This window comes from Pavona decussata, unplaced genomic scaffold (assembly GCF_977016875.1).
Source record: "Pavona decussata unplaced genomic scaffold, jaPavDecu1.1 SCAFFOLD_169, whole genome shotgun sequence".
NCBI lineage: Eukaryota > Metazoa > Cnidaria > Anthozoa > Scleractinia > Agariciidae > Pavona > Pavona decussata.
Window position 1 is genome coordinate 869207 of NW_028145580.1, and position 19934 is coordinate 889140.

A 19934-nucleotide genomic window follows, 5' to 3' on the forward strand; every position below is an offset into this window, starting at 1 on the left:
AATTTTGTAATTTTAATTCCCAAAAAAACTTCACTTGCCCCTCGGGCAAGTGATGGTTAGAATCCACTAGCCCGATCGCAAAATCCAGTAGCCCCGGACTATCGGGGACACGAATTTGCATGACGTAGCTGCTTCTATGAACTTTGAATAAAAACTTGAAAACACGTGATTTTTTTTAATCGGCGCATCAGAATACAAGAGTACAAGAATGGTTATTTTTCGTTACATAATCGGGCAAAGATATAGTTTCTTTTAGCTTTCAAGGAAGTTTCCGTAGCCGTCTAAATTTCAATTGCTATGTGTCATCTGCATTCACGAGTTGGCTCACAGGAGCCTTTGATTTTCTGTAATGCACCGTAATTTCTGGCACGCATTCCTGCTTAATGTCTACCACCCTATCAGTACTTTGGTTTAATTGCTACTCTGGCCCTTCCTCCCCCTGTTCATGGTCTAATTTTGGTCACCCTTCAAAATACTAAAATTTCTAATTTTGCTGTTCTTTTGCATAATTATTGTATAATCATTACGAGTGTGAATAAAGTACCTCTTGTGGGGCGGAGCCTTCTGCCTAGCCTGTTCTATGGAGTAGCCATCTGTGGGAGAGGTTCAGATGTGCAGAAAGTAGCATACAGCTTACATTAGCATACATTATCAAACATACCTTTTGCAAATTTATTGTATAATCATTATGAGTGTGAATAAAGTACCTCTTGTGGGGCGGAGCCTTCTGCCTAGCCTGTTCTATGGAGTAGCCATCTGTGGGAGAGGTTCAGATGTGCAGAAAGTAGCATACAGCTTACATTAGCATACATTATCATACATACCTTTGGCAAATTTATTGTATAATCATTACGAGTGTGAATAAGGTACCTCTTTTGAGGCGGAGCCTTCCACCTAGCCTGCTCTATGGAGTAGCCATCTGGGGGAGAGGTTCAAATGTACAGAAAGTAGCATGCACCATACATTAGCATACATACCTTTGGCATAATTATTGTATAGCCATTACAAGTGTGAATAACGTACCTCTTTTGGGGCAGAGCCTTCCGCCTAGCCTGCTCTATGGAGAAGCCATCTGGGGGAGCGGTTCAAATGTACAGAAAGTAGAATACAGCATACATTAGCATACATACCTTTGAGCTAAAGTCATATTTGCACCTTTTTTGTAGACCGGTGTACCTTTCCACCTGAAACAGGACTGTGTAAAGAATACTTTCCCAGATACTACTACAACTTTGACAAGAAACGCTGTGAAAAGTTTGTGTACGGAGGCTGTGGTGGGAATGCTAACAGATTTGTAAGTGAAAGGGAATGCTTGGCAACTTGTTCAGGTTAGTACGCAGTTGGGACTCTCCGGTCAACTTGCAGTAAGACGCGTTAACACATCTTATTTTTATGCAGTTTCTGTTGCACTTTTTTTAATGCAAATTTTGTCGCGCTCAACTGCGTTGCAGTTTCAAATCGCCTGTGTAAACAAGAGGCGACTTCTGCGCGATTTATGGCTGGGTTTTCGAACGTGTCCGAAACTTGATCATGCAAACGTGCAGGTTTTGTCAGCGATATCACAGGGTTTGTACGGGTCATGGAAAACCTGGAAATTCATGGGATTTTGAAATTTCGTTTTCCAGGCCTGGAAAGTCACGGGTTTTTATTGCGGGCCATGGGAAGTCATTGAAAATTGTTTGCGGAGAAAATTCACTAAGAAATCAGAAGATGAACAATTTTATAAACGAGAAGGAACCAAGAAACGTATTTTTACTTCCTCAGTTTTAATAAACACTGCGTATTTCGACACTGTAAAATGCTTTGTCATGGAAAACTTAAAAAATTTCATGGAAAGTCATGGATTTTTAAAAGCCGAAAAGAGTACAAACCCTGTATCACAGCGATATCGCGCTGAGATGGCAACTGGTTTACACGTGTGATTTGAAGTCGTAACCTTGCGTGAGAAAAATTAAAGAGAGGGAGCGACAAAAACCCCTGGGGACTCTACTTGTCCACCCTAGACAGGTGTCTGCCTTTCATGGAGTTTATTAACAGATAACATGAACATGTGCAGTGTTATATTCCTCTTTGAAAGAGCTCTTATTGTTTCTATGTAATGTCCAGCGTTTAGCTAATTATTGTCGACCTCTGGGGGTATAGAGAATCACTCACAATTGTTTCAGGAGAATCTTGCCAGGCCAATCAAATTCTGGGGCTCAGAAGGTGGCCACAGCTAGGCTTCATTTAATCTAGTCCAAGATGTTATCTGTCTCTTCTTGCTGTTTGCCTTAGCGCACTGTTCGAGCGTGTGCTAACAACTGAACAGGCCTTCCGATAACCTTACTCCCCCCCCCCCCCCCCCTTTTTGCACTTGTTAGAAATACTAGTAATTAAAAACTTTATTATTGTCAAAAAAGGAATGTAGCTGAGGGGAGAAGTCCCCTCTACTGATAGTGGACACCGAACTAATAACCTATTTTAACTCTAGCTAAAAAAGAAGGAACTATAATGTGTTGAATGAGTTATTATATCTGTAATCACAATACAACCCTTAAACCCTTGATAGGGGTTGGAAAGGATGGTGGTGGATGAGTTTCAAGAAGCGGCTGACATTTCAGTCTACAAGCGATTTGAAGTTCGAGTAAAAGAGCCAGCTTTGTCCTTCGAAAAACATGACGAGGCGTTGATTTGAATAACTGATACTTCTTAAATTATTTCACTAGCTTTTAAATTTTTTTGGAATTTTTTAAAATCTTTTCAGAAATGTTTCATTTATTATCCTTTGTAAAGTACTTCTAAATGTTCTCTTTACATTATCATTACCATTAGGTCATTTCGCTGTAAGTGGCTATGTATCCAAGACACAAGAACAGTCTTTTAGGCCCCGGCTAAACGTTGTAGCATTGTTATACAACATTTTGTGGGTTCAACAATATTAGAACGTTTAGCAACCCGTGTTAGGTGTTGTCTCGCCCACATTTACATCGTAACATTGTTGGCTAAAAATTAACAATGTTACATGTGGAATGACATTTAGCCACGTGCGCAGCATTGCCAAACAACAAATCCCGAAGTGATGCACAACAGTGTTGGAGCGTTTCTGAAGGTGGGGCTCGAATTAGCTCCTTGTTCCTCAGTTTAACCTGCACAATGAGAAAACATAGGTACACAAAAAGTTATAAATCTCTTATGTTCTCCTTAATGTTTCCATGTCTGTACACACTGCGCTACATCCGTTGCAGAAGCAACAAAAGTTTCAGAATATTTCAGGAACGGAACTTTAACGTCACCCTGAAAATACGCCAAACGCTCGCAACATGTAATAATTATATTTTACAGACCTGCCTCTATGCCAGTGGATAAAGGCTAGACAAATCTGTCTTTATATAAGGAACAGACAAATCTCAGTCGCCGGTTACAGCTATTTCAAATAACGTTCACCGAAGCCGACGCGACAAGACAGAAAGAGGATATGGGTGATTTACCAACTCAGCTCTATCTCTCCTACAGAAAATAGGTCTCAGGAGAAGATTTCTATGATATTTTCTGCCATCCTATGATGATACCAATGGCAGCAAAATTTTAAGAATTACAGATACCCATACTACCTTTCGGTCTTGTCGCTTAAAAAAATACGACAACGGCAACATTAATTGGCTAAGCTTAATATGTAAGGGAGGTGGTCAAAACTACTATACTCGAACAGGACCCACCAAATCCCAAAATAGATGGTGGCCTCTGCCTGCACCCCCCTTCCTCAACCTCAAAAGATGGTGTCTTTATTACATAGCCACCCCTCTATCCAGCAGTAATAAATGAGAGTGAGATTCAAACCTCACTTTCCTTGTTTATTTAGCAATGCTGACTCTTGCTAGCCGAATATTTTTGTGTCAACTCAAATTTTAAAGCAAATAAAAGTTTGTCGGTAATGTTCACGAGATAGGTGGTGCTTTTAATGACCCCCCTACCCCAGACAAAGTGGGTCCTCTTCGAACAAACTTGTTAAGATCAGTTCCCTAATTCTCAGAGATTGCAAGTCACTTTAAAATCGCTTCCACAGACAAAAAGCAAACCCACAATATATGAATGTGTTTACTTCCGACGTTTTGTAGTTATGACCCGATATTTTGTAACTGAGTCGTTTCTTGGTTTCTTACTTTACAGGGAATGCAAACTTTGGATCCGTTCTCATTGCTACTATTATGGGCTTTTCAGCGATGGTGTTTCTCACTTACAAGTGACGCTTAAAAAAATGGCGCTTCACCTTCACAGCTGCTTATCACAACGCTGACAAATCACGTGACTTAGTAGCTGGCTTCAAAATAAGACAGTGCGTTGATATAGTCGTAACGTACAACGTACATTAAGTTGAAATACGTTAAGCTACCGATAAGAAACAGTAGATGAAATTCATGATCATTTTCATAGTGCTAACACACATGATCGCTCAATAGGTGGTAACAAGCAAGTAACATGCATTTCATAAATACTTTTTCATCTAGAAGTACAGGTACATTTACAGAGTACTATTTAATCGGTAAAATGCGCCACATCAACTAGAATGCACTGATTCGAGTAGTCTTCTGCCCAGGTTTTCCCTGCCAATTCACTCGGTGGGTTTTTGGCGGGGATTTGTGACGTCATCGTTTCAAGAGTCCGCGTCTTCAACCCGTTTCCAGGCCCTTAGATCATTCGTGCCAACAAAAGAAAGGAGCTAGACTCTCGGCCTACCTACCAACTTGAAAATTTCTTTCTGGTGACATAAAGGCGCTTCCATGTAGTTAGCGCTCGTAATTGGTCCCTTCCTAATTAATATTCATTCTAATCAATCAGAGGCAAAATTCCGCAACCTCAGTGTTAATCAGGCCATTCCGGCCTCAAACGGCATATTTCCAACATTGATGTCAATGTAAAAAAAATCCCTTGTAAATACTTCTTAGATTCTATTTATTTACTTAAACTATTATAATCTTGTTATTCATTTCTTATTTATCATGTAACTTACTCTTAATTTTGTAGATATTCTTAGCATATGATTAGCATTGTCAAGCACAGCCTCTGGCTCGGGAGATTGCAGAAGCGCTCTTCGTGTTATTGACATTTTATAAATAGATTACTTACTTGGCTTTCTCTGCACAGCGGCAAAATGAGTGCGCATGCTCGTCACGCGTGAGCAATCTTACGCGGCGAAATGGCGGCATTTTTAAAATTCCCATGGGTTTTTTTTCGTTTCGCGGGGATAAGCCCAAATCAAAATAGATAAGGTTGCCGCTTTCAGGAAAGGTTAATTACTTCGAACTTCCTCCATCACATATTTTATTCAACAAAAAAACATTGTGGTTACAGTTGTGAATTTGGCGATTGAAGTGGAGCATTGGTAATCGATTCTCGCCCGAATCACAAATCTGCGGAGCATGCGCACTCATTTTGCCGCTGTGTCGGCTTTATCCAGCTGGAAGATGAGCATGTGCATTAAAAAAATTTCCACCGTTTGTTACTTTCATTCCTTTCACGGAATAAGGTCTTCGAAAGTTGAGGAAGCAAATGTAAGATTTCTGTATGTGGTGAATACTACGCACCAAGGATACGATGGTACAATAAACATATCCTCTCTGCCCGGGTTAGGAAGGACGCTCCACTAGTCACATACTCGTACCCAGAGTCCTCAGGCTCTTTGGTCAGCGGTTGGTTGCCAGGAGAGACTAGGAAAATAAATTTTCATTGGCTGCCCCATAATGGCTTGCATTGTTTTACCGTAGAAATCCGCGGTAATAAAATTCCAGTAGCCCAGAGTCTCTCCTGGCGACCAACCGCTGACCAAAGAGCCTGAGGACTCTGGGCACGAGATTGTTAACTTGTAACCAAGTTGTAACTGACACTGTAATCAAAAAAAGTCCTGTGCTCTACATCAGGTTCACAATGTTATTGACCACCTTTCTCGAGATGCGCAGAACGTATGCGCAGTAACAAAAGTAAGCGCCGTCCATGCATCAGTCAATTGAAATCCCCGGTCCCCCGACCCCCAGGACAAAGCGGAGATTTAACGCGGCCGGGGACGGGGAAATTAACAAAATGTCTGTTTGACCGAGACCATTGAGCGGTGATTTCACAGCGCGCGTCACCGGAAGCGGGGATTTAACCGAGTCCTTGTCTTTCATACAAAAGTTTCATACTGGGTATGTGACTAAGTTTAATTTAATTACATTGTAAATTAAATCGACCTTATTTTATGAGACGTTTGGTGACGTTTGAGTTACGAGTACACACACTAGGATCGGATTGGAACTTAGTCATTCAAGATGGCTATTCCGCGTCGCATTAAAGTGGATCATTAGCAACGGTTTCGTGTCAGTAACCCGAGAAGACTGGATATTAGGATGAGCAACTCCAAGACAATACTTCAACTCGAAACACAGAAGTAAGAAGTGAGCTCCTTGTATGTGCTGAACCACCTGTGCCGGCTTGATACTAAATCTACAATGTGCTGACAATTTATTATTAAAATAGTTTTAATGAAAAATCTTATGATATCGCGTTAAACGTTACGTCCGTCACACTGTCGATTTTTACCAACAAACCCAAACTGATTTGTATTTTATTTGGTTCTAAAGTATGGTACTGATGCCTTCCTATGCGGGGCTTTTGACAGTCTACTTGACCCCGGGGACGGGAAAATTAGCGGCGTTTTAGGACCGGGCCAATGTTAAATTCCCCGCTATGTCCCGGGAGTCCGGGAGCCGGGGTTTCAATTGACTGATGCATTATGTTCGATTATTTCGATAATCTGGATAATCGAACTCACAAAAAAGTTCCGTGTTCGATTGAGTTCAATTAAAATTTTGTTCCCGGGATACAGGAACCCTACACCCAGACTTCTCCCACAGATAAACGTTTCATAAACGAATGGTGTTTGTCTTTGGAGAAAAATCTTCTGACTCGTCATGTTCGATATTAATTATTCTGAATTATTTCCGCGCATCAGTTGGTGTACGTCGTGAGGAAGCGAAACACGTTCCTTTTTCTTGCCATTTATTAAGGCAAGTGTTCATAGACAACATAGACACAACAACGGAAATTGATGTATGTCCTACATAAAGTTAAGTAAATATTCTACCCCGTAAATCTGGTAAATCCTGACTTCTATTTTAACTATGCTGGTGATAAACGAGATTTACCTCAAGATCCTTTTTGTCTCTGAATGAAATTCATTTGAGAGATTTGTTTAATTAATCTGTCAATAGACGTCAGTTGACCTTTTAGAGGAATTGATATTTGCATTATTACTATTCCGAATTTTATTATCTATCGAATGCATATATGCTGACGTTGACTTTGAAATTGACTGGTTTCAGATTAATGATTCAAGAAGACACTTCGGCTAAAGAAGGGTAAGCCACTTTTAAAAAATCATTTTCTTTTTTTTTAATATCACGGTAAAACAGTCCTAGGACTAGGGAAGATCCGTTTCGAATAACAATGTAAAGCCATTTGAGCATAGGAATTTGAATTGAAAATATGGATTCCCTTTTGTTCACTGAACTGTTTAAAAAGCTAAATTTAACTCTCGACGTCGACTTTTATAGTGATACGCAGAAATTCGAGTCTTTCTAAGAGTGTCAATTTAGACGAACGCAAAACATTTTTTTTAGTATTGACATTTCCACGGAATGGATTTTTAATTTGTTATTGGTTGAATCGATTACTGAAGAAAAGACAAGAACCTTTGCTGGCGTTGTGTTTTTGTTTATTTGATAATCTGTTTTCACAGCATCGCTAAGATTTTAGGAACGGTAGGTTTTATTCGAAAACCTTCTCTTTATCTCAAATGCCAAAACTCTATAAAACAAAAATAATATAAAATTATACGATGCATTAAATAACAAGTGTCACAAATCCATATATCTGTTTATAAAAGTTGCTGATTTAGTTGAACCGAGCACCCACTACACATACAGCAACATTCACGCCCTGAAAGCGGTTATCGATGAAAAATGTTCTTTTCTTCCACTCAACTGATATGACTAATATGGCTTATTTTAAATTTCTTCCCGGCTACAAACTTTCAGAGCCTACAAATCCGATGAATTGCTCTAACCTCCATTGTTTTAGTTTACAATCGCGACTGATTTTAACTCGATTTTGGCACTGGAAGACCTCTGCTTTAGTCAGGAACAGAAACATTTTACCGTAATTTTTTTGTTTTTCCGAAAACACCGACATACCTCATTTTAGTGCCAATTTTTTAAAATACTACAGCCGAAGGTTTTTTCTCAAAGTTGTGCTACTTGGTTTGCCTCGGAGCAGTTTCATTTAATACTAAGAAAATATTCAACATATTGTGAGTAGTTTTAGCGTCAGATCATTTCATTCCGCACTACATTGTCTGCCCCTATTCCGCCGGAACGGCCCGTGGTCCGGACACCTTATGCGGTTCGTCAGAGAATTTTCAAGTGGGAAAGAAAAATAAAAGCGACTTTTGTTTTAGTCTTTTTAATCCATTTGCTTTCACAATTTCGCTTCGAGGCTTTGTCGTAGCCAGTGAAAGCAGGAAGTTTGAAGCCATTGTTAGGGTAGGTGAGTTTTGCTTCGTTTTACTCGTTCACGGCGCCTTGAATTACTTGCTTATAGTCGGCTATACTTATAATTTAATATACGTAAACGCGCGGTTAGAGAGCTAATATTTGGTATGAACAAGCTAAAGTGGATTCCCTTTGGGGCGGTCTAAAATATTTTGGATTACAGTTTAAATGGACCTAAAATTACGAATTTTTCAACTATATATTTTTGCAGTAGGCCCCTGGTCCAACAGCAACTGAACTAAAACGATGATTTCATGGACCTTCAATCTTCAATGAAAGGTGGCGATTTTCTGTAAACAGGGGCACCCGACGTTTCATTTTGACTGAATATCTGTTCGGATAGTCTTAATCGCCCCAGAATTTCGGTTTAGGTTGATAGTAAAATCTCAAGTGTTAGCTCTAAATTTCGTTTCGTTTTCGTTTTCGTTATAAATGCGAGAATCTGAAAAGGTCAGTTAGCATTTTTGTAAATCCAACAACGGCTCGTAAGTTCGGGGAATAAAACTTGGTTCCCTTAAACTTTCTACAAGTTAAATTTTCGGCTGAAAAATTATCTGGAATACAGGAGACTACATGTTCTCGTTCGGTGACCCTGTCAGCGGAAGAAGAAAAAAATGAGGCACCAAGTAAACACTTGGCTGAAAACTTATCAAGTTCTATGACGTAATTTTTTCTTGGTCACCCGAGACGTCGATTGTGCAAGTAACAATATAATTTCTCTACACGACAATGAACTAACGTAATCACTCCTCTAAACGGAAACTAATGTGGAACACACCGATTCCTGTTCACATCAGACTAAACACTGGAATGAGTACATATGCAAAAGAGGGCAAATGCCCAGAACAGGCTACACCGGTATTATTATAGTTATAATCATAACAAAGACAAACTGCTCGTAGCTGTTTGTCTGTCAGCAGCCAAGATTTAAGCATTAGACAGCTAAGTCTCTTACGCAGCCGTTCTTAGTGTCGTCACGTAACGGGGAGGACGCCGATCGCCGCGATCGGCGAAAATCGCCAAGTGTGCCCGGTGCAGCGATTACGATTATCGCTGGTCGCCTCGATCGGCGTATAAAATCGCCGATATCTGGCATGATTAAATTCGCCAGCATTCACCAAGTGTGCCCGTTCCCGCGATTTTCTACGCTCTTCGCTGTGAATCGCCATTTAAGTCAACTAATTAGGTTGGACGATTTTATCACATGACTTTTCAAAACGCTCCTCGATGGAGCCCGGGGACAAAGTTGAAGTCCAACATCGTCGCGATCGGCGAAAAAATTCGCTAGGTGTGTCGCCGGCTTTAGACAGTGTATACGTTATGCCTTGGTAATTGGGCGCGCTGTAATAGGACAGTTGCACTTGAACGGAGTCCATTCTACCACTTATTTCGTAAATAAAACCATGGATTATAAAACGTCGTTTATGATCCATGATAACACGGTTGTTTTTACATTCTCTGTGACGTCGTGCGGGTCACGTGACCTCTTTGCCATGGGCATGCTGTGTTGAATTAAAACATGGAGTGTTGTTTTCATTATAAGACTGTTGGTCGCCTTATTTCTCACCTCGTTCGCGCTCCCAGAATAGCGTAACGTTACATGGTGTCAGAAGTGGTTGTCATCGTGTGGTGGAAAGCCGCTGTAGAGTGAATTCAAGCTTTCAAAGTCTCAATTCAGGGGCACCCAACGACAGTTTTCTCTCAAATCCATTAAAAAGTAATGTTAGGCTATCTGGAGTGCCTTTAAAGCTCTGTAGGTTCATTTCAGGCAGCGCTATAATATCTTCATCTGTTCGGTCATTCTAGGGGAACTTGAGTCTTTTCGAAATTACTAGGTCATTTTTGTCCCATTCTTGAAAACCTTAAGTCTTATTGTCCTTTCCGAAAATCTTAGCTGACCTTTCTTCGGTACCCGAAGCTAAATTTTTATCAATCCGAAAACATTAGGCCTTAAACTTCCCATAACGCGAACGTTCGAGGTGAAAATTCCCTTTAGAAAATTGTAGGGGATTAGGGACCTTCCGAACAGATAATTTACCGAAACAATCCCCTGGGTGCCCCTGTCAATTGAGTGAAGATTGTGCTTCAACGCGCCGCCATTTTGAATCCACGGACATGCCGGACGAAGCAGATGCTCCTCCCGTTATTAGCCCGGCGCAATCAAGGTTTATTGCCAATGTATCACTTCCCCAGAAATTCGACACTAAAGGAAACCTGGCTGCCAATTGGAAAAAGTGGGTACAGATTTGGAAAGCGTATGAAATTGTCACTGGGTTGGACAAACAACCTTCGACGCTTCGTGTATCGATCCAGATGCGCTGGAAATACACACTGGGTTGCCGTTCTCATCGGAGGCTGAGAGGGAAAACATGGCTAAAGTCCTCGAGTTGTGGCAGACCTACTGCATTGGAAGAGCGAATGCGATTTATGAAAGATACAAATTCAATAATCGTTCACAATAAGCAGATGAGTCGATTGATGCATACACAAAAGCGCTTCGCACACTTGCCGAAACCTGCGAATTTGGTTTGTTAAAAGATGATTTAATCCGAAACCGTTTAGTCTGTTGTATCAGGGACAATGGTGAGAGGAAAAAGCTTCGCCAGGAACCGAAATTAACGCTGGAAAAACGCCTTAATAGCTGTCGAGCAGCCGAAGCGACTAAATTGCAAGTCCAAGATATGTCAAGTCAAGGCAAGGAATCAAGTGAAGTCAACGCGCTCAAATCATCTCGTCCAAAGTTAAACTTCAGTATGGTCGACGACTGTAAATTTTGTGACAAGTCTCACGAAAGAAATAGAGAAAAGTCTCATGCTTTTGGTCAAATCTGCAAAAAGTGCAAGAAAGAGAATCACGTAGTGAGCAAGTGTCATCTTCATGGAAAGAAGGGTAGCTCTAGGGAAAAAAAACCAAAGGCTGCGAAACCTAGCTCCAAGAAGAGCGTTCGGAAGAAAGTGAATGCTCTTGAAGCTGTCACTTCGTCACTGGAAGAACTCTTGGCTGTAGAACTCTCCACAGAAGATATTAACGTGAGTACCGCTGAAGTAGTTGATGTCATTCCTGTCAGTGATTTCCCAAGTAAGATTTATGCAGCTATACAAGGAAAAGACCTCCAAAAGACCTTCAAGGAAATACAAGAAAAGACCGTAAAAATGCAGATTGACTCTGGTACGACATGCAATGTACTCCCAAAGGAATACCTTCCAGAAGGAGCAGAGGTTCAGAAGACAAACAAGTTGTTGACAGCCTACAAAAAGAAACAAATCCCAGGACTTGGAACAACAAGAATCAACAAGCGCAATCCTAAGACTAAAAAGAAATACAACGCTGAGTTTGTTGTAGTGGATGGCAGTTATACACCATTACTAGGAGCTCGTGCTGCTCAGCAGATGGGTTTCATTGTAGTCCAACATCACAATATCCAACTCGTGAGCAACAATGAAGTCTTCACTGCCTCACCGAGTAGTTCTCTTTCTAAGGAGCAAGTGTTAACCGACTTTGGAGACATCTTCAAGGGACTTGGAAAAATGGACGGGAGGTTACATTTAGAATTAAATGAATCTGTCTCACCAGTTAAAATGCCTCCCCGCAGAGTACCCGTGGCGTTGAAAGGAAAGTTCAAAGAAGAAATTGACCGTCTTGTCAGTGTTGGTGTCTTAGAGAAAGTAGAAGAGCCAACTAAGTGGGTGTCCAGTGCAGTGGTCACAGCAAAAGCGAATGGGAAAGTCAGAGTTTGCATCGACCCCAGACCCCTGAATGAAGCACTCAGTCGAAGCCACTTTCCTTTGCCTGTCATTGATGACATTCTTCCTAAACTTGGGAAAGCACGAGTCTTTTCCAAAGCAGATCTGAAAGATGGCTTTCTCCAGATCGAATTAGATGATGAGTCGAGCCCCCTAACTACGTTTCAGACACCATGGGGCAGACATCGGTGGTTAAGGATGCCGTATGGAATTAGCCCAGCACCTGAATACTTTCAGCAAAAGCTAGATCAAAACCTGCAAGGATTGCCTGGAGTATACAGAATAGCAGACGATTTGCTGATTATAGGTCAAGGTGACACCAAGGAAGAAACAGACAAGGATCATGATGCAAACCTTGTACACCCACTACAAAGATGCAGAGACAGGAACATCAAATTAAATAAAGCCAAGTTTAACTTCAAATGCAGCCAAGTACCATTCATGGGACATCTGTTAAGCAATGAAGGAGTCAAACCCGACCCCAAGAAGATTGAGGGCATTGTGGACATGGAAACCCCCTCTGATCTCCAGGGTGTACAGCGTCTCATTGGCATAGTTAAGTACCTTTCGAAGTTTCTCAGTAACCTGTCAGCATTATGTGAGCCTCTCTGCAAACTAACACACAAGGACGTTGAGTGGCAGTGGACCCAGGAACAAGAGGATCTCAAAGCTGCCGTTACACAAGCTCCAGTCCTTAAGTATTTCAGTCCACAAGCTCAAACTGAAGGACAAGGTGATGCATCTCAAAATAGCCTTGGATTTGTTCTAATGCAAGAGGGTCAGCCGGTTACATATGCAAGTCTTGCGCTCACCCCAGCGGAGCAGGGATATTCTCAGATCGAGAAAGAGCTTCTGGCTCAAGTCTTCTGGATATAGAACACAATCATCATTAGAGAAGTTGCATGGAGCTCACACTGGAATTCAGAGTTGCCTGCGCAGGGCTAGAGAAACAGTGTATTGGCCAAGAATGAACTCAGAACTAACTGATTACATTTCAAAGTGCGATATCTGCTCTTGTTATCAGTTAAGCCAACCAAAAGAGCCTCTCATCTGTCATGAAATTGCTGATCTCCCTTGGCAGAAGATTGGAGTAGTTGTTTTCACACTGGATGATACAGACTATCTCTGTGTGGTTGACTATTATTCAAGTTACTTTGAAGTGGACAGACTAGAGAGCAAGACTGCGGCAAGCATAGCCAAGAAACTCCGCAAGCAGTTTTCAGTCAATGGAATTCCAAATCAGCTAATCAGTGACAACATGCAACTCAACTCTCAGGAATTCAAAGACTCTGCAGCCGGCTACGAGTTTTAAGTCGTCACAAGTTCACTCCTACTGAAGGAATGTCAAGTTCTCCCGCTCAAAGGATGTTCTGCCGCAGAGCAAGAACATTGCTTCCCACTAACAGTTCTTTGCTAAAGCCAAAGATCCAAGAAGATGTGAAGGAGAAACTGATCAAGCAGAAGTCCAAAGAAACCAAGTACTACAATCGGACCAGCAAAGAACTTCCACCTGAGGGTCAGGAGAGATTGTACGAGTCGCCCCTAAACAAGGTAACAGAGAACGGAAGTGGTTCAAAGCTCGTGTTAAAGAACAAGTTGACATTCGGTCGTACGAAGTCCGGACCGAAGATGGCAAACTGTACAGAAGAAATCGTCGACATCTTCGCCAGTCCAAGGAACCATTTGGTCAGTCGGCTGAAACCAGACCTGTCGTGCAACCCCAACACAACCAGACGGGCACATCACCTACAACAGCTGAACCAACTATACCCAAAGCCACAGGTCAACCAGTCCAAAACACCCCTGTTGATCTACCCAAGCAAGCAGAGCCGGTGTTAGTGTCCCCAAGCCAGGAGCCACCTCCCACAACAAAGCCAACCACAGTTGTGACACGGAGTGGACGAGTCTCAAGGGCACCACAGTACTTGCAGGACTTTGTTTCAGTCAGATAAGGACTTTAGAACACTACCCTTGACTAAGTTGGTTATTGTTATCACACAAAGTTAAAGTTGAACTTAAGAGACTGTTGTTTGTTATTTTAGTAAATTCTTTATTACAGAGTTCAGAGATACTGACGTTATTTGTTTCAGTTCGGTATAACAACCTTGTGTAACCACTGCGTTTAGTGTACAATTTTCTTATTTTTCTTGGAAAAAAGGAAAGTTGTGACGTCATGCTAGTCATTTGTTCTCGGAAATTGTAATGGTTATGATTAATTGGTAACAGGACACCGTGTCGTCCAATTTAGCCTGTGTACAGCCGCCCCCTCCCCTCAGGAAAAATCGGGGAGAGAGTCCAACAAAGGAAATAGGAGACGTCTGCACGAAGGCTAGTCCATTTCAGTAAAAACCAGTAATAAACTGTGTTTCGAGGGCCACCGCGACAAAATAAAAGTACCGGATCATTTGGTGAAGAATCTAATCAGCAATAAAATTGTAAAGCAAATAATCTAAAAAAAGAGGAAGGCTGATTTCACGGTCAGGGAAGTAAATATACTTCCCTGACCGTGAAATCAGCCTTGCTCTTGTTTTAGATTACTTGCTAGTCCCGCCTGAAATCATACTCGTGGTGAAACAAATTGTACTACCGCTATGCGTACGATTACAGACCCAATAGGACTTCACTCAGTCCTATTACCATTATTAACATCGATCGCTCGCTCAGTTATCAGGCGAAACACCCGGCTAAGAACGCTTGCAAAAAGAAGCTGAATTCCTCTTGTTGTCCACAGCCAAATTACGGTTTCAATTTACATACGTGTACTTTTAGAATGAATAAATATCGGCAGAAACTCTTGTACACAAGAGCGAAGTCGAAACACCCGATCGCTTGTTCTTATCAGACGAAACACGAAGGAAAGAACACGTGAAAAAGGGGTAATGTTCTAGATGTCCAGACTCGACTACAACGCAACATATAAAAAAATAACGGTACGAGTAAATTAAAATGAAAAAATGTGATTTTAATGGATGCGATCACCGAAGTACAGAGAAGATCTCAATATGGTCTCACAGGTTGGTGCCTGGTAGGTGATAGGAAACTTTACCTGTACATATTAGCCTTTAAGCAGACGCCACGATTCATGATGACCACTTATGCGGACTTGGTTCCAACTCAATAAAAACCAGAACAACATGTGAATAAGCAATAAATCAACTTTGTTTAACGAAGGTGACACTAAACAGTCTCTTGCGACTGACAAACCTGTGATACTCAGATTCAGGTTCCAATTGAACAACAACAACAACAATACTTTATTCCACCCCATGATTATTACAACAAAATATAAATATATACATACAATAGATGATAGGGGTGCTGGCTGCCCGAAATAACCTAAAAGCTAAAAATGCCAGGCAGCCAGCTGTAAGAAAAGATATTTGAATGTTAAAATGTTGAAATTTGAAAACATTGGTTTCTGAGGAGACAACCGGAGAATCCGGAGAAAAACCTCTTGGAAAAAGGACGAGAACCAACAACAAACTTAACCTACATATAACGGCGTTTCCGGGAATGGAACCTGGATCACACTGGTGCCGAGTGCGAGGCGAGTGCTTCCACCACTGCGCCATCCCTGCTCCCCTGCAATGCATTTGACCCTTGTTTATTGGCAGTTAAATCGACCGAAAGTGATAAAATATCTTGGTTAGCAACCGTCAATCAATACACTCATTGGGATTAGTCCGATGAGGCTGGTCATACAGAGGCTGAAAACTTATACCAAGTTATACGTAACTTTTTTGTAGATTTCAGAGGAATGCGACGTCAACGAAATAATTTACTTCTTATTACGGCTTTCCTTTGTGTCACTGCTTCCTACAGCCTTCACTGCGGTAAGTAAAGTGAATTCTTTTTATAATGTTAAACCTGCAGATTCGAGGAAAAACACAAACAGAGGAAAATTGTTGAAGACTTTCAATGCGTAAAAGTACGCACCAACGTACCGTATTTTCAGTATTTATTCGATTAGCTGCCCTTGGCGATTATATAATTTTGGTCCCACGAGGGTTGGCGCTTACTCAAGTTGGACGCTTATTATTTTCTCAACATCTTCAGAAGGCGAAAACATTTTTCCGGAATAACAAAACAAGGGATAACAAGTTTATTCTGTTTCAACAAGACTAACCAAAGCGCAAAAGCTTACATAAACAATTAAGCCGTAACCAATATAAAACTTCACCGACTACCGCATCTAAAACCAATTTTAAAACACAACTTACGCTTCAAACTTCACGCTGGGCTAGTACAGAAATGTTTTTTTTCTTGGAAGAGGGGTGGGGGTAGCCGCTTATTAAGTTTTGGGGCTTTCAGTGTGGGCGAAAATGAAAGGTGAGCGCTTATTACCTATTCGAGCATTCAGAGTGGGCGCTTATTCGAGGGTGGGCGCTTCTGATTAACTTTTCGAGCTTTCCGGGTGCGTGCTTATTCAAAGGAGCCCGGTTAATGGAATAAAAAGGTAACTTAATCTTATGTTCAAGACAATTACGAAATTATCAAACACTGCTCGGAGAAGTGGGTTCAAAACCGGCTCTCGGCAGAGTTTTTTAAATCAACTTCGAAGTGGTACTCTATCTAGTATTTAGTATACCATTAAATTCCCAAAAAAAGGCGCGAGGCTCATACTTTTAGCAAGACGGCAAAACGACTTCCATAGAAACCGAATACGTGCCACGCTACAATATAGGCTACCTTAATGCCTTGTTCACACCAATAACACTAGACAACGAAAAGGAGTCTCTTCATTAATGCTACCCATACGCTGACTGCCTAAAGCTCGCAACAACTCACGCCAAAGGCAACTACTCATATCTAACAATGCGCCTGCTTCTCCCTTCAGACTATGAAACTATTGGTTGTTACAAAGACACCTCCAATCGAGCAATCAACACCTTGGAAGGAACAGACGCCATTTTGGATAGATCGTATGGCTCTCGGAAACACCCTCTTGCAAAGTGTGCAGTGGCAGCAATGAGAAAGGGCTACAACATTTTTGCGGTCCAGAATGGCGGGTGGTGTGCAGCCAGTGCTACAGCAGCACAAGCCTTTGATAAATATGGAAAATCTACAGCTTGTAGGGGTGACGGTGAGGGTGGAAGATGGGCCAATCAGGTTTATGTCATCAAAGGTAAATAGCCACTTATACGACTCGCTTCATTTTCAATAGAATAAGGCTCTTAACATTTTGAAGACGTGTTTCATCCTCGATCACTGCTCTTTATTCAAAGAAACAAACGAACAAGAATTTTCGCTGTTGTAGTAGATGAGAGCTCTCTAGTATTTCCTTGAGCAATCAATACATCTGGGAAAGAGCATCTTTAGTTTTTTATGTCTACTTTAAGGTACACCTGTTGTACGTTCTGCGCCTTTCTTGTCACATTTGTGATTCCCTGCATTGACAGGCAAGGTGAAGAAGACATCTTAAGAATTAAACACCTTGGAAACCAAATAATACTGACATTTAATCGTTGTTGTAGTTCTGCGATCTGATTTTATTCCGTGACAATAAAGTAGCCCTTTTTTAATTTTAATATTCAAGAAATATAAGGTCTAATACTTCATGTGACGTTTTCCGTCAGACTATGAAACTTTTGGCTGCTATAAAGATAGGTCCAGTCGAGCAATCAAGACCTTGGAAGGAACTGATGCTATTTTAGATGGATCCTATGCCTCTCGGAAACACCCCATTGCGAAGTGCGCAGTGGCAGCAATGAGAAAGGGCTACAACATTTTTGCAGTGCAGAATGGCGGGTGGTGTGCAGCCAGTGCTACAGCAGCACAAACCTTTGATAAATATGGAAAATCTACAGCTTGTAAGGGTGACGGTGAGGGTGGAGGATGGGCCAATCAGGTTTATGTCATCAAAGGTAAACGACAGCTTTCATTACTTCTCGCATTTAGTTTAAAATGTTTATGTAGACCACGTTACACTCATTACACCAAAGCCCACTCCTCTTCATTCCAACAACGTAGACCTCAGGTAAATAGTGGCTTTCGGTTTCATATATCGGTACTTCGAACTTGAGAAAAACATCCCCGAGATTTTGTCGCTAGTTTTGTAACACTGAAATTTGGTGAACAGAACCATTGAGAACCTGTAGGAGAGAAAACCTAAGGAGAAAATACTCTTAACCCTTAACGCAAGTGTTTTTGCTCTAGAATATTTTCGCCTTGACAATAAAGCCAGTCATATTAACCTCATGCATGAACTAGCTAGAAAGTGTAATGCTTCCCGTGACGCTTTTGTCAGGGTACAAAACCGTTGGCTGCTACAAAGACACATCCAATCGAGCAATCAAAACCTTGGAAGGAACAGATCCTATTTTGGATGGATCGTACGGCTCTCGGAAGAATGCCATTACAAAGTGCGCCGTGGCAGCAATGAAAAGGGGATACACCATGTTTGCAGTTCAGGATGGTGGGTGGTGTGCATCCAGTAGTACAGCAGCACTGACCTTTGACAAATATGGAAAATCGACGGCCTGCGCGTTGGATGGTGAAGGGGGAGGATGGGCCAATCAAGTGTACGTCATCAAAGGTAGACAACCAGGTAAATGACTAAACGTGTTCTATTTGACAAGTACTTATTTTTTCCTCTGAAAGTGACCACAATGAACTTCCGTCGATGGAATGTTTCTTCGTCTAAGCGACATCATACCTGACGGGTATTTTCTAACATTTTCAAAACAATTCCAGTTCTTAGAAGCACCTGTTGCAAATAAAATGTCTGTGAGTTTGGTGTACATTTGGACGATTCAACACCATCAGAAACTGATTCCCGTTTTTTTTTTTTTTTAGCCCTTGCTGTAGTTCCATTAATTGTCTTGTAAATTTATAATATGCATGAACTATAGCGTCTAAAGATAAACGTGGTTTTACAAAGAACGACAACTTTATTTAATACATTTATAACTATTACAGGAATAAACAGCCCGGATGTAGCAGAGCTAATCGAGGCGCGCTGTGTAACTTAATAATTATTAAAAACATGAATAAAATTCGAAAATTAATAAATATAAATATAAGTAAGTAGATAAGTATACACATTCGTTCTTTTAACAAGTACTGTAACTACATAAGAGAAAATTAAATAAATAGAATATACATAATTATACATACACAAGAATACGCATATATAATATTTTGGGAAAAAAAAGAACAAGAAAAAAGCGAATATAAAGGTTAATTAACAATAGTTCCTGATTTAAAAGATTAAAGACGAGACATCAACATAATCATCCTCATCATCAAGCACCGCAAGGAGAGATCGACGAATTTTGTACTTAAAATGTTTCTTCATAAGCTTACACACTGATCAAACTTCAACCAATTCCACACTTTAGCTTTAAGGACCAAAAAAGAATTAAGTCGAACACTCAACCTTGATTTATTAACATAGCAATTACCAGCATCAGAAAATCTAGTATTAAACATATGGACATCTCTTGATTAAGTAAAGAGGTGATAAATATTTCCAGGCGCAGAATTAGTAGAAATGTCATGCATAAGAGAAAAAACCGTTTCAAAATAAAGCATTTTAAGAGGTAAGATGTTAGCAGAGAAAACGTAGGGGATAGCATGAGATCTATTACTAGTAAAGAACATTAGCCGAAGGGCACTAACATGCGAAAAA

The 19934-nt window shown here is 40.9% G+C and overlaps 1 protein-coding gene across 1 annotated transcript in view; it reads left to right on the forward strand.

Moving 5' to 3' along the window:
* The window catches only part of LOC146464096 (uncharacterized), a 42750-nt gene that overhangs the window by 5395 nt on the left and 17421 nt on the right, over positions 1–19934 (forward strand). Inside the window, exons 4-8 of the mRNA XM_085130170.1 lie at positions 1167–1328; positions 16051–16137; positions 17142–17429; positions 17881–18168; positions 18552–18839. Coding sequence (XP_084986296.1) covers positions 1167–1328; positions 16051–16137; positions 17142–17429; positions 17881–18168; positions 18552–18839 — 1113 coding nt within the window. The remainder of the gene's footprint in view (positions 1–1166; positions 1329–16050; positions 16138–17141; positions 17430–17880; positions 18169–18551; positions 18840–19934) is intronic.